The sequence below is a fragment of the Rutilus rutilus genome (assembly GCF_951802725.1).
Source record: "Rutilus rutilus genome assembly, chromosome: 4".
Lineage (NCBI taxonomy): Eukaryota > Metazoa > Chordata > Actinopteri > Cypriniformes > Leuciscidae > Rutilus > Rutilus rutilus.
Window position 1 is genome coordinate 52012072 of NC_140212.1, and position 15146 is coordinate 52027217.

Below are 15146 nucleotides of genomic sequence, written 5' to 3' on the forward strand. Positions count from 1 at the left end.
TATATATATATATATATATAGGCCTATATAAGGATAGATGTAAACAAAATCTTAAAAGGTCATTATAAGCCTTCTCTTTAAATAATTTTATTATGCTTTATTAGTGACACATTTGGGAAGAGAATATATTCCAAATCTGACAGTATGAGAACAATTAACTGCACAATTACTAGAAATGTTTACCTTGGATATTGTACAATTTGCAAGCAAAATTTGTGGAAAAAACAACAAACCAGTTATATATTGTCCTTGCATTCTTGTGGCTCAGTCACACACCTGAATGAAAGGCTCATTACGTATGCAGCCTCATTATGCGGGCCCCATTGACTCTGCAGGTGTGAATCACGCCCACCCGCATATGGCCTTTCCAAACAAAAAGTGTTTTACAAGATTTAAATCAATGTATTGTGTTATGTGAATGATTAGGCAGGATGATTTTCACATAATTCTGAAGAAAAAACAGTAGGCAATGACATCCATTAGTCAAAAGTCTTATTTACATATATTTAGAATGTGTTTTATGGCCTTATTTCAGAAACTTTAGTTTTTTGTTTTTTAAAAAACCATGCATAAACATTATTCTCTCAAAAATACAAACATGTACATGCAAGTTGTTCACATATTATGGTAGCCCTGTTTGTGCTAAATAGAGTGAATTTACACCTTTGCCATTAATATGTTTATAAGCAACTGAAAAAAGCACAAATGTCAGGGCATGTCAGAACATCTCAAGGACCCCAAAAACCTCTCAGACCCCAGAGGGTTAAAACATAATGAGCTGAGATGAGAACGACCGACATCTCTCTCTTTTCATAAAGATTACATAAACAGAGAATATTTGTTTTTTATAAAAAATACTTAATTTAAAAGAAGAGAATTCAAGCTTCATGCCTGTGTGTCTGTATGCCTGTTTGACTGAGTATTCGCTGAGTTATGGTTCATTTTCGGACGCGTTTCAGAATTGACTTAACTGACAGAGAGAAGGCAGAACTCGCATCATGTTTATTTTTCTTTATTTGGCAAAAAGCAAAACACTTTGCTTTTATTGTGAGTATACACAAAAATAATACACACTTAACAGGATTGATTGATGTATGAAACTTTGTAAAATCAAAGTCAAAGGCTCTAAATATGTGCTGTGCTATTAAATGAAAGATAAAATATGATAGAGCAATAGAAAGAACAGTGAGGGTAACAGAAGCTCATACAATGCATTTTAACATGCTTAAGCATGAAAATAACTGAAGGAAATATATATTTACTAAACAAATTAAGCCAACTAATTTGATTAATATTCTTTTGGTTTCTCTACCCAATATATTAAAAAGTTACAAATGTAGTGAAAATACAGGCAAGAACCAAATCAAAAGTATCAGTATCGGAATCGTTCTGGAAAAAGAGGCATCGGTGCATCCCTACTTAAAGGGATAATTCGGAGTAAAATCAACCTAGGGTCCTTTGCACTATGACCTCGAGCCAAACAACTTGATCTAAACTCTGCCAGAAAGTGGATCTCAAGGACCTGAGTTGAGAACCCTTGTTATAAACCCTACATGAAAAACACTGTTTGTTTTGTTCTCCACACAGGTTACATAGTTGTAATCTCACTGCTCAGTGTTGTGAGAATTTGTCTTCAGTTCTTCAATCCTCAAACACCGCCCTGAGAGAGCTGGACCTGAGTAACAATGACCTGCAGGATTCAGGAGTGAAGCTTCTTTCTGATGGACTGAAGAGTTGTAATCCAAACTGTCAGCTACAGACACTGAGGTAAATGGTTTTCCATTAAACAATTAATATAAAAATATATTATCACAATAAATAATGATGACATTTTGTCAACAAATCTGCTCTCAATGGAATGCCAGAACAAGAGACAAAAACAACATTTGCAGGGATGTAATTGACCATTTTGCAAATGACATTTGCAATAAAAAAATAATGCATTCAATATCAATATTCATCACCACACCAATTAACATCATCTCTGGGGCTTGACCTTGCTACCTGCATTCTGGTGCAAAAATCTTACTTGAACATCGATCTTATCCAGGATGATTCCCCGCATCAAAATTCCCAGTAATGTACACTGCTCAGTGTTTGTATAATCCACATTCAGAGTGTTAAAAAAGTAACAAAGAAGCAGTGTAGAAGTTAATGAGATAATTATGGTGAGAGAAATGAAAAAATGTCACTTCAGGATTTCACCCCTATACCTAAACTCACTACTTAGGTGCCCTCACATTTACTGTTCCCTGCTAGTGGAGTGACCTGCCTAAAGCCTGGTTCATACTGTAAGATTTTGGCCACAATTTGGCTTTCAGGGACAAATTTTGTGAACCCTTGAAAAGATTCCTCTGCTCCTAGGTCAAAATTTGAAATGTTTGTTCACTAATATTACATGTAATAATACATTAAAATGGTCAATCATTGCGATTATTTATTGCGATAAAATTTGACCTCATATGAAATTCTGGTAGTGTGACTTCTATGACAACCGTGAGAAAAGCATGATCATAATTAATGCTATGCTAATTAATGTTTTTGTTCATTTTAAGAGAATCTACAGAAAATAACAGCTGAAAATTACTGCTGTAATTATAAAAAAAACTATGCAGGTCATTGTGTGAAAGAGGCTGATGTGAATGCCAAACTAATGTCATGTGGAATGTTGCTGTATGTCTTTATAGATTGTCTGGCTGTATGGTGACAGAGAAAGGCTGTGGCTATGTGTCTTCAGCTCTGAGTTCAAACCCCTCACACCTGAGAGAGCTGGATCTGAGCTACAATCACCCAGGAGATTCAGGAGTCAAGCTGCTCACTGATAAACTGGAGGATCCAAACTGCACACTGGATAAACTCAAGTATGTAGAGCAGGAAGAGTTTTGATTAACAGCATTACAATCTACACTTATTACAAACTAGTTACACTTTATTATAGATTATATTACTACATTACATAAAGTTCTTATTGAGAATTTATAAGGTTTAGCTCTAGTTATACTACGGGGCTGTTGAATGCTTCATTCTGATTGGTTGATGAACATTCTAAGGTGTGCAATTATTTTCAGTAAACGCACAGGAAAAGTAGTTCTACCAGAAAGACCAGCGTCAGTTTCTGCGAACGTTGTAATGGGTGTTATCCGGGCTTAAATACTCCATATTAGATGGCGGCGCGCGCGAGTGCAGCGGCTCTTTGCTCTCCAAGTTGGTGTTTAATTTTGTTTATTTGGTCACTGCTACAGTTAGATATGTATCAGTCAACAAACTCCTACAGTCGTCAGGACCTAATAAACATTGGCGTTGCCCATAGCAGGGCAATTATGTCATCTTTCCATCGGACTCACAACATACCCGACTCCATTACCAGAGAGCCGGGCTCTCTGTGGATTGTTATCCCAGGAAAGCTACGCAGACGCCGGCGTGAGAGAAAACAGAAGCGGGGTTGCAGAGCGGGTCTCAGTGTTAGATTACGGAAAGACCCACACAGACCATCGATCCCCAGTCTCTTCCTCTCAAATGCCAGATCTGTTGTCCATAAGATCGGCGATCTGGAGCTACTTTTAGCCGCAAATAATTCAATACGGAACTGCAACGCAATGATAATCACCGAAACTTGGCTTACCTCTTTGATCCCCGATACCGCTGTCGAGTTGAATGACAGGACGCTATACAGACAGGACAGATCCAGAGATACCGGTAAGAAAAGAGGAGGGGGGCTGTGTGTATATGTGAATGACAACTGGTGCGAGCAGAGTCGTGTTATAGACAGTCACTGTTCCCGTGATCTGGAGTCTCTGTCAGTGTTATGTAGACCCTTCTACCTACCGAGAGAGCTAACTGTTGTAACTGTGACAGCCGTCTATATTCCACCGGATGCAAATGTTAGCTCGTCTTTGGCGCATCTTTTCCAAACCATTAGTAATCTCCAGAAATCCTACCCTGACGGAGTCCATGTGATTGCGGGTGATTTTAATCATGCATGCTTAAAGTCAGTGCTCCCCAAATTCACTCAATATGTGAATTGCGCCACCAGGGGAAATAACACTCTTGACCATGTCTACTGTAACTTAAAGCATGCCTACAGGGCAGTGTCCCTTCCTCACCTGGGGCTCTCAGATCACCTTTCTCTGCTCCTCCTTCCTGCCTACATCCCTCTTAGAAGGACAACAAAGCCATGTATTAAAACCATTACAACATGGCCAGAGGAGGCACTGTCACAACTCCAAGACTGCTTCTCAAGCACTGAATGGTCCCTTTTTGAACAAGGGGATCTTCAGGAGTACACAGAAACTGTCCTATTTTATATAAAAACCTGCATTGATAATGTGACTGTAAATAAACGTATTAGGGTTTTTTCCAATCAGAAGCCATGGATGACTTCAGAAGTATATAAACTCCTCAAAGCACGTGACTGGGCCTTCAGGTTAGGGGACACAGCCCTATATTCCACTGCTAGGACTGATCTGAAGAGGGGTATTAGGACCGCTAAACAGGCCTACAAAGAGAAAATTGAGAATTATGTCTCGGATAATGACCCGAGACGAGTATGGCAGGGGTTACAACATCTCACTAACTATCAGGGCAGAAAGAAAATAGTAAAAACAACAAATGGCGCCCTCCTGGCAGAAGAACTTAACAACTTCTATGCCCGTTTTGAGACCAAGAGCTCATTGAATTCACCTCCATCTGTGGTCACTAACATGCCTGTTCTCACAGTCCAACAGCACGAAGTGAGACAGGTTCTTAAAGCAGTGAACCCCAGGAAGGCGGCTGGCCCTGATGGGGTACCTGGGAAGGTACTCAGAGCATGTTGTAATGAACTCTCTGCTGTTTTTACCACCATTTTCAATTTATCTCTCGCTCAGGCCATTGTCCCCTCCTCTTTGAAATCAGCAACTATTATCCCTATCCCCAAGAAATCAGCATCAAACAGCCTTGCAGACTACAGACCCGTGGCCCTCACTCCTCTCATAATGAAGTGCTTTGAGAGACTGGTACTCAAACATGTGCAAGCAAGCCTACCTCACTTCTTGGATAACCATCAGTTTGCATACAAACCTAATAGATCCACAGATGATGCTCTATCCATTACCCTCCATACTGCCCTGAGTCACCTTGAACAGAGAAACAGCTATGTCAGGATGCTCTTCGTGGATTATAGCTCCGCCTTTAATACAATTATCCCCGACATCCTGATAAACAAACTGTTGACTCTCGGCCTTCACCCACCTATCTGCAGCTGGATAAAGGACTTTTTGTCAAATCATCCACAAACTGTCAGAATTGGCCCCCATCTCTCCTCCACCATCACACTTAGCACCGGCTCACCTCAGGGCTGTGTGCTGAGCCCTCTCCTTTATTCATTGTACACCTCTGACTGTTTACCAATATGTCCCACCAATTCCATTATAAAGTTTGCAGACGACACTACGGTGGTAGGACTTATAACGGGCGGGGATGAGTCCGCCTACAGACAAGAAGTACAGAATCTGTCTGAGTGGTGCTCTGCCAATAATCTAATCTTAAACATTGCAAAAACAAAAGAACTTATAATAGACTTTAGGAAATGTAACACACACCATCAACCTCTCTTCATAAATGGCGAGTGCGTGGAGAGAGTTCACTCATTTAAATTCCTGGGCATCCATATTACAGATCGTTTCTCATGGACAACCAACACTACAACAGTTGTAAAAAAAGCACAGCAGCGCCTCCACTTCCTGAGGATACTCAAGAAAAACAGCATGAATTTGAGGCTGCTGGTGTCCTTTTATAAATCCACCATTGAGAGCATTCTTTCATATTGCATCTCTGTGTGGTTTGTTGCGTGTTCTGCTGCCGATAAAAAGGCCCTGCAGAGAATTATCAAGACTGCAGAAAAAATCATTGGCTGCCCCCTCCCCTCTTTATCAGACATTGCACTCAGTCGTACTCTCTCAAGAGCTAAGAACATCATCAAGAACAATACTCATCCAGGCCACCATCTGTTTCAATTGTTGCCTTCTGGTAGGCGTTATAGGTCTATACAATCCAGCACTACCAGATTTAAAAATAGCTTCTTTCCAAATGCAATAGTTTCCATGAACAAATGTAGTTAGATAAACCCAGTCACTCACTGTTACTTTTTGCACTGCGATTACTGCATTAATTCTATTTTATTCTGTTTTTATTCTGTTTTATTTATAATTTTTAATGTATTGTAAGGATTATTTATTGTATTTATTGTACACACCAAATGGAGAGCGCTCCTAATTTCGTTGTATTGTAAAGTACAATGACAATAAAAGGCATTCAATATTTCCTGTGGTTATTGGCTAGATTTGAGGTCAATGAATGAATTGTTTAATGAATGACGTGATATCAAACCGCATAGGTCACGAAAAGGAGGCGCAGGCCACATTAGACCGTGTTGAGGAGAAGGTAACTTGGGTGCATGAGATAGCCTCTATAGGCCTAATGGAGAAAGCAGCCGCACAGTAGGTTGTGAAGTAAATAAGTAAGGGAAACTACCACCAAAACCAGAGTTTGTATAGATAGTATACTTGCCTAAGGAGGTTTTATAGGCAAGGTTTATGATATGCGGTGAACTTACCTTACTCTTGCTAGTAACAAATTTATCTTTAGTGTTAACGAAAGAGGATGTGAGTAACGTATAATGTGGTTTAGTTCTGAGAGTCGCGTAAGTCTAATGTGCATTAAGACCGCATGTGATGACCCTTAAGAGGAAGCGGCATCAGTAAATAGATCCAAAGCTATGGACGATTCGGGAATGCCATTATAGAAAAAAGATATGCCGTTCCAGCTTTGAAGCAGGTTGTTCCAGAAGCTGAGATCGGGCAGGCCCCCCTTATCTAAGACTTAGTATCGCTAAATTGTGACATATTATGCCACTTTTTACAAGATGTAATATAAATCTTTGGTATCCCCAGAATGTGTCTGTGAAATTTCAGCTCAAAATACCCCCCCAGAACATTTATTATAGCTTGTCAAATTTGCCCCTTTTTGGCTGTGACAAAAACTCACAGTTTTTTGTGTGTGTCCCTTTAAATGCAATTGAGTTGCTGCTCCCCGCCTCCGTTCAGAAGAGGGCCAATCCTTTATACGAGGTTCGGATAAACCGTCAATAACGAAACGCAGTAATAATTTTTCTCTTTTGAATGGTTAGTGGATACATTTTTGTTGTGGAGTTACATTGATTAATCTCAGTTGCATGTACCGTCATATTTAACTTTGTAACAGTTTGTAACAGTTGTAACACGCCCTGAAAGCTAATGGGACAAAATGTAACTGTAAAACTGTTACAACTTTTACACAAGTTGACACAGTTCCCTGAGGTCTTTATAGGACAGCTGATTTTCTTATTTAATTCTTTGGGTCAAATAGTGTTCTGTGCTCGTCTGTACAGCAACGACAGAACAGTTTGCATGCTATGCTCGAACTTTTGTCATTGCGTTAAAACTGGTTACACAGATGTCACTTGCAAAATCCATGGACTGAAAAAAAAAAAAAGGAAGTAGTGTCCGTGACATCACCCATAGTTTTCTGAAGAGCATTTTTTAAAGCCCAAAGTCGGCGGAGCTGGTCATCAATGAAAATGGGCAAAAAGGCAGGATTAGCTGAGGTGACGTGACTCTCACTGATATCAGACAAAAGCACCTGCGTGAAGTTGGCCCCCCACCCAACGCAAAACTTCGCCAAAATATGCTCAAACGTTTGTGCTCCGTTAGAGCTGTAAAAAGTTTCTTTGTGCTGCTTCGGTTTTTTAGATATTAAAAGAATATGTTTAGGTCATTCTGAGGTCACTCAGCCCCCTCACATGATCCAAATTCAACCAAAATAGTCTCGTTCGTTTGTGCTTCGTTTGTGCTGGTATGTGCTGGTAAAGGTTTCATTTGTGCTGCGTCGGGTTTTAAAATTTCAGACATTTAATTATAGATGATTTAATAGAACTTCAACTACTTATCAGTGATTTGTAGTTTTGTAATGTTTATTAAAATCGTCATGGTGTTCAGACATTATGCCAGACTCTTTTTCTGTCACTCACTTTCTCGCTGGGCAAAATGAATTTCTGTGCGTGTGCCATCAAGTCGTAGTTTAATGTAACTTCAGCAATTTTGGGCACGAGAACAGCAAAAATATCGTCGAGGTGAGCACATTTTTAAAGTTGAATTGAAGAAGACTTTCTGTCATCACATAATTTGTTCAATAAACAATTATCTTTACTTCATACACTGGTCTCTCCTGATTGTACTTGAGTCTCATCTACTACACTTCACTGCCACCACTAGGGGCAAGTGACACTTCTGTTCAAGAATGCTCTTGTATAAAATAGTGTAGAGTAGGTGAAGAAAATGTCGATACATATCAAACTACAAAAGTCATAACTAATCCAAATTTCTGGCCAATGTAAGTATACATTGTTTTAAAACTCAGTTACAATATTAGTAGCTTCAAGAATAATTGTACAACATTCAAGAGAGCTAAGATTGTCAATGGTTATTGAACAGAAAACTCATAACACTTATATTACTAATTTAGCTATGAAATGCTGATTACAGTTGCAACAAGTTGCCTTTTAGTATAAAAAATGAACATGGGTCACATGTGCAACTGTAGGCTAGTTAACATTTCATAGAATCAACAGTGGAGAAGTAGAATCAACAATAAGGATAAGGGAAATGGTAATGTTTGTATACTGCTGCTCTGCTGTTGGCTTTTGATGGTCCCACTCGGACAATGCTTTAATATGGACAACATGGAAAAACAAACGCCAAAAATAACAGACCACACTGCATTTTTAAACGAAATGCCGAAATGGAATTTCTTTGGACATGGATACCTTGTAATCTACTCTATCACCAGACGAAATAAATATTTCCATGACACAGCAAACAGTAAAAAACAAAATACTCGGAAAAGAGGCAAGTGGTATGCTCTCAGTATACTACTGACTCTGATTATATTATCTGGTGATGTACAACTAAACCCCGGCCCGTCAGCTGACTTTTCTCCGGAACAACCATCAATAAGTGGACTAACCGAGGCGCGGCAAGGTGCGAGCCTCGGTGGAACGGCGGACCTGCGTGAGAGGGTCGTGCTGCACGTTCAGATCGACCAACGGAGCCTCTGTCCACCTGTCTGCCCTGTTTTCCACCCGGATGGAAGTGAACCGTCTGTTGACTTTTCCCAGGAACAAACATCAACAGGTGGACTAACCAGGGCGCGGCGGGGTGCGAGCGTCTGTGTGGCAGCGGCTTTCGGTGGAGCGGCGGACCTGCTTGAGTGGCTCGTGCCGCATGTTGAGATCAACCAACGGAGCCTCTGTCCACCTGTCTGCCCTGTTTTCCACCCGGATGGAAGTGAACTGTCTGATGAGTGTGAACAATCCTACTTTCACAAGCAACCTGAGCTGCCAGAGCGGATGATAAGTGCAGCCAATGGAACCTTAAAAACACAATGTAAACAAGGTATCCGATCAGCACGAAAACAACATGAATTTCGAATTTTCCAGACTGTTAATCATGCAAAGGTGATATGGGACTCTGTGTCTAAACCTAAAGGTATCCTGGGTGGACACTTGAACATTCGGAGTATAATATCAAAGGGAGATCAGATTCAACATCTATTGACAGACTCTAACCTAGACTTCCTAGCTCTGAGTGAAACCTGGCTTAATTGTAACATCGTAACCAGTATGATTGATGTTCCTGGCTATGTTTGCTATAGAAAGGACAGATCATCTGGCAGGGGAGGGGGCGTATTGATTTATGTCAGAGATATTCTTAAAAGTAAGGAAATCAAATTGGACACATCTTTGGAATGTTTAGCCTTAAATGTAGCATTGTCCCCCAAGATGAATTTTAATATTGTTATCCTGTACAATCCACCATCACATGATGTTTCATTTTATCGTGATTTAGATGAATTGTTTAAATTGTTAAATTGTCGTTCTGAATGTCTCGTTTTTGGAGATTTTAATATAAATTGGTTAGATAAACATGGCAAGCAAAAGTTGAAAATGATAATGTCAAAACATAATTTTCAGCAAATAGTAAAGGGTCCAACTAGAATCACTCGAACAAGTAAAACTATGATTGATTTAATAATGACAAATAGACCTGAAAGAATTACAAGAATGTATAACTTAATAACAGGCCTCTCTGACCATAATATGACTTTGATTATCAGAAAACTAACAAAACAGCGTCTACCAGTGTTTATGAATGAACATGGGCCTAATGTAGTCATTCCCAAAAATCAAAAGCAACATTTTAATAACGAATTAAATAATATTGATTGGAATGACGTTTTACAAACTAAGGACGTAGATAATAGTTGTAATATTATGATGAAAACACTCACAGGACTTATTAAGAAATATACAAAAACTGTTAAGTGTAGGCAAAGAAGAAGCTCTTTACCCTGGCTGAATAATGATATTCGCCAGTTAATGAAAAAAAGGGATCTTGCATTGAAAAATTCACTGTTCACTAAATCAATTACGGACCATCTTATTTTTAAGGGATTAAGAAATCGGGTTGTTAGGGAATTGCGCTTGGCAAAAACCACATACTTTACACAACTGATAGCAGAATCTGAAGGAAATAGTATTTCTCTTTGGAAACATCTTAACAGTGTTACTAAACTCAAGCCCAGCCAACGAAAATCCAAAATGGAGTTGGAAGTTAATGGAGTGATTAGCACTGACAGTACAGAAATCGCAAATGAATTTAATAATTATTTTATTCAATCAGTGGAGGAGCTTGCTCAAAATTTTGAAACAGTAATATTATCACAGGCTAATATAACAGACTTTTCTCAGTCCTTTTATATTAAGGAAGTTGACCAAGAGAAAGTTGCTAAAATCATTAATAAATTAAATAATTCAAAGGCAAAGGATTTGTTTGGAATGGATATTGCCGTCATTAAAACACACAGCTCCACTCTGATTAAACCAATAACACATTTGATAAATCTTTCAATTAGAGTTGGTAAATTTCCACAAACCTGGAAAACAGCAGTCATAACGCCAATTTTGAAGGCTGGTGCACCAGATAAAGTAAGCAATTATAGACCAATCTCTATTTTACCAGTTCTCTCCAAGATTCTGGAAAAAATTGTTGCAGAACAACTGGTTGACCACCTTGAAAATAATTTACTTATTTATCCTAAACAATTTGCATTTAGACCAGGATATTCAACTGAAATGGCCAACTGCTACCTTTCTGAAAACATCAAGTCTTCATTAGATAAGGGTAATGTAGTTGGAGCAGTGTTCATAGATCTTAAACAGGCCTTTGATACTGTGAACCATGAAGTGCTTTTGAACAAACTAAGTACTTTTAATTTTTCTGAGCAAGCAACTGGCTGGTTTACATCCTATCTCGAGTCGAGAGAGCAGTGTGTAAAAATCAATGCAGAATATTCATCTACCCGACAATCTACAATGGGAATTCCACAAGGCTCGATTTTGGGGCCTCTGCTCTTCAGCTTATACATAAACGACTTACCATCATGTTGTAAAAAAGCAGAATGTCAGATGTATGCTGATGACACAATTATTTATATGTCAGCTAAAACCCCTTGTGTAGCAGCAGATATATTAACAAGCGAAATGGAGGAAGTGTCCCTATGGCTTAAAAACAATCACTTAACTCTGAATTTGAAAAAGACTGTGTCAATGTGTTTTTCAATGAGAAGGAAAGCAAAAGAAAAGCTTATAATTAGAATAAATCAAGAGGAAATAGAGGAAGTCAATGATTTTAAATTCCTAGGTGTAATTTTGGACCCCGGACTTAAATTTGATAAACATGTCAAAAAACTATGTAAAACTGTAAAGACTAACTTGAACTGTTTTAGAATGATTAGACATTACATACCCCTCAAGGCAGCACAACTGTTTATGCATGCCATGATATTTTCCCATCTTTCTTATTGTGTTACTATATGGAGCCAGGCTTCACAGTCAACTGTTAAACCCATTATTTCACTATATAAACAAGCACTGAAAATAATGGACCAAAAACAAATGAAATGGCATCATTGTATAATACTGAAAAAGTATAATTTGCTCAGTTATGATAGTTTTATTAAGTTCTCTTTTATCAAATTGATTTTTAAATGTGTGAATAATCTCGCACCAGCTGTACTTTGTCAATATGTTACAAAAACAAATACTAATAGAATCACCACTAGGGGATCAGCAAATGGCAACTGCAGGGTGGCACAGCGCAAAACCACTTTCGGTCAGTCATCTTTTTCTGTAAAAGGGATACATTTTTGGAATGTCCTACCAACAGAAATAAAAACACTAACCAATCTGAAACCGTTTAATGAAAAGGTGAAACACTGGCTGAAACAAAACCAAATCTGTGATCACTGATTATGTCACTGTGCAGACACACTCATAAATGGACATATACATACGGATAGAGAGATAGATACATGCGCGCACATACACGCACACATACATACACACAGATACAGATATATGTATATAATGTTATTGTTATTGTTGTTTCTGGTGTTTGTTTCTGTTCTCTTGATAATGTTGATGTATGTAGCCTAACCAGGGACAGGGGTTGCAAATTAGCTTCAGCTAGAAACCCTATATGCAACACATCGGTTCAAGTTATTGTAACCTGTTACAATGTGTCTCTTTTGCATTGTCCCTGACAAATAAACAAATAAATAAATAAAAATAAATAGCTAAATTAGTGATATGTGACCCTAGACCACAAAACCAGTCTTATGGGTAATCTTTTTTTTTATTGAGATTTATACATAATCTGAAAGCAGAATACATAATCTTTCCATTGATGTATAGTTTGTTAGGATAGGACAATATTTGGCCAAGATACGACTATTTGAAAATCTGGAATCTGAGGGTACAGAAAAATTGAAATATTGAGAAAATCGCCTTTAAAGTTGTCCATTTCTATTGGCGATTGTGCTGCATCCATTCACAAAAATAAATGTTTTACATATTTAAGGTGGGAAATTTACAAAATATCTTCATGATCATGAACATGATCTTTACTTAATATCCTAATGATTTTTGGCATAAAAGAAAAATCTATAATTTTGACCCATACAATGTTTTGTTGGCTATTGCCACAAATATACCCGTGCAACATAAGACTGGTTTTGTGATCCAGGGTCACATATTAGTATTAGCAATGACTTTTCTGTTCAATAGACAATGACAATCTAGGGATCAACATTACCATATTGGTCCTAATATAAGATATACCGGTATTATCCAGCTACATTATCCTTAATATATTATATTATCCTTATATTCAGACCAGGGGCGCTGCTAAGGATTTTGGGCCCCATGAAAAGAATCTTGACAGGGCTCCTAACACAGAGAGTTTTTTCATATTAATTTACATAAAATCGTGCGCTTTTATGGTATTTTGACTATCATTCTCATATATTTAAGTAAATCAGACAATTGAACTCCATCCCATGTCCACACCCGTAATTTGTCCTCTGTAATACTGCACTACTTCAGTACTGTATAATGTATATACTGTGCATAGCTGTACATGTGTCATATAGTGTATTCACATATTTATATTTGTATGTATGTACTGTACATATTTGTACTGTACACTGGCAATGACAATAAAGTTAATCTAATTTAACCTAATATTTTTAACATGACAGTTGAAATGTAACGGAAACACTGAGCACTCTTAACCCTCTGGAGTCTGAGGGGTTTTCTGGGCCCTGGAGGTGTTCTGACATGCTCTGACATTTGTTGTTTTTTCAGTTATTTATAAACATGTTAATGGCAAAGGTGTAAATTCACTCTATAAAGCACAAACAGGGCTACCATCATATCTGATCAACATGCTTGTAAATCTTTGTGTTTTTTAGAGAATAATGTTTATGCGTGGTTATTTGAAAAAATAAAAATGAAAGTTGCTGAAATAAAACCACAAAACATATAGTAAATATGTGTCCACAAGACTTTTGACAAATGGATGTTGTTGCCTAGGATTTTTTCTTCAAAATGATGTGAAAATCATCCTGCCTAATCGTTCTCATGAAACAATACATTGATTTAAACGTTGTAAAACTGTTTTTTTGTCAGAAGAGGTTTATGCATGGGAGTGGTAATGGCTATAAATATTAATGAGATTCAGACCAGGGGTGTGACATAGACACCCCCCCAATGACTAATGGCCCATCGCAGCCTGAACAAAAGAAGTAGAGGAGGTTTTGTTTTTCAATCTGTTTTATTGTAATTCCTCTATGTGGAGGAACATAATGTTCTAAATTTGCTCTAAGCAAATCAAATGTGACCAAAATAAAAAAAATAACCAGTCTGTTATAAACAAAGCAATTGTGAGCGATAAACAAAAGTAACTTGTACAATCCGACCCCCCAAACATGAAAAGAGCTGAAAGAAGTTAAAGAGAAAACAAATAACGCACACTATAACCTTATAAACAATAATATGTTATAAATTATATGCGACTTTTAATACTGTAGGGCAGTAGCCTACTATTCCCGGAAGCAACCTCCGAGTGGCCCAGCCCATGGTCCCGTGTCGTCAAAAATGTTACGTAAATTCGAAATAGTGCGCGCAGAAGCACATGCGCAAAACCGTTTTGTAAAATGATATATGAATTATTTTTATTTTATCATATGTCATTTTAAAAAAAAGGACATTTTACAAAGCTACGTTTTGCGCATGTGCTCCTGCATGTGCTCTTTTTCAGTCAGAGCACAGCAATCAGAGGAGGACGCGCTGAGGAATTTGTGACTGTTTCACCTGTTCAACCACATCAAAGTTTCGTAATTAGTAAGTCCGTGCTTTTTCTCTTTTTTTCTTTCTCTTATGTGCTGAAGGGCCGCTGTGCCTTAGTGAAACGGTGTTTGTACGTGAAGACCTCTTTTCCAAAACGCCATAAACCTAAAAAGCTGTCTCAAAGATCCAGCAAAAATAATGATTATGAATATGTAAAATATTGAAATAAGACATTTTAATTGTTTATTAACTTCTGGCAAAGATGAAGTTGACGATAGGCTATTGACTCGCGATCTTCGCAGTAGGCTAGTGAACGCACCAGAGAAATGCACATTTATTAAGCTACATAGTTTTTTGTTTTGGATGGTTTTGTTTAGAACCAGCT

At 38.0% G+C, this 15146-nt stretch overlaps 1 protein-coding gene across 1 annotated transcript in view; it reads left to right on the forward strand.

The window, feature by feature from the left end:
* The window catches only part of LOC311289859 (NACHT, LRR and PYD domains-containing protein 3-like), a gene marked incomplete at both ends in the record, with an annotated part of 81769 nt that overhangs the window by 29925 nt on the left and 36698 nt on the right, over positions 1-15146 (forward strand). The window contains 2 exons of the mRNA XM_084408104.1: positions 1588-1767; positions 2688-2861. Of these exons, the coding sequence (XP_084264230.1) occupies positions 1588-1767; positions 2688-2861 (354 nt within the window). The remainder of the gene's footprint in view (positions 1-1587; positions 1768-2687; positions 2862-15146) is intronic.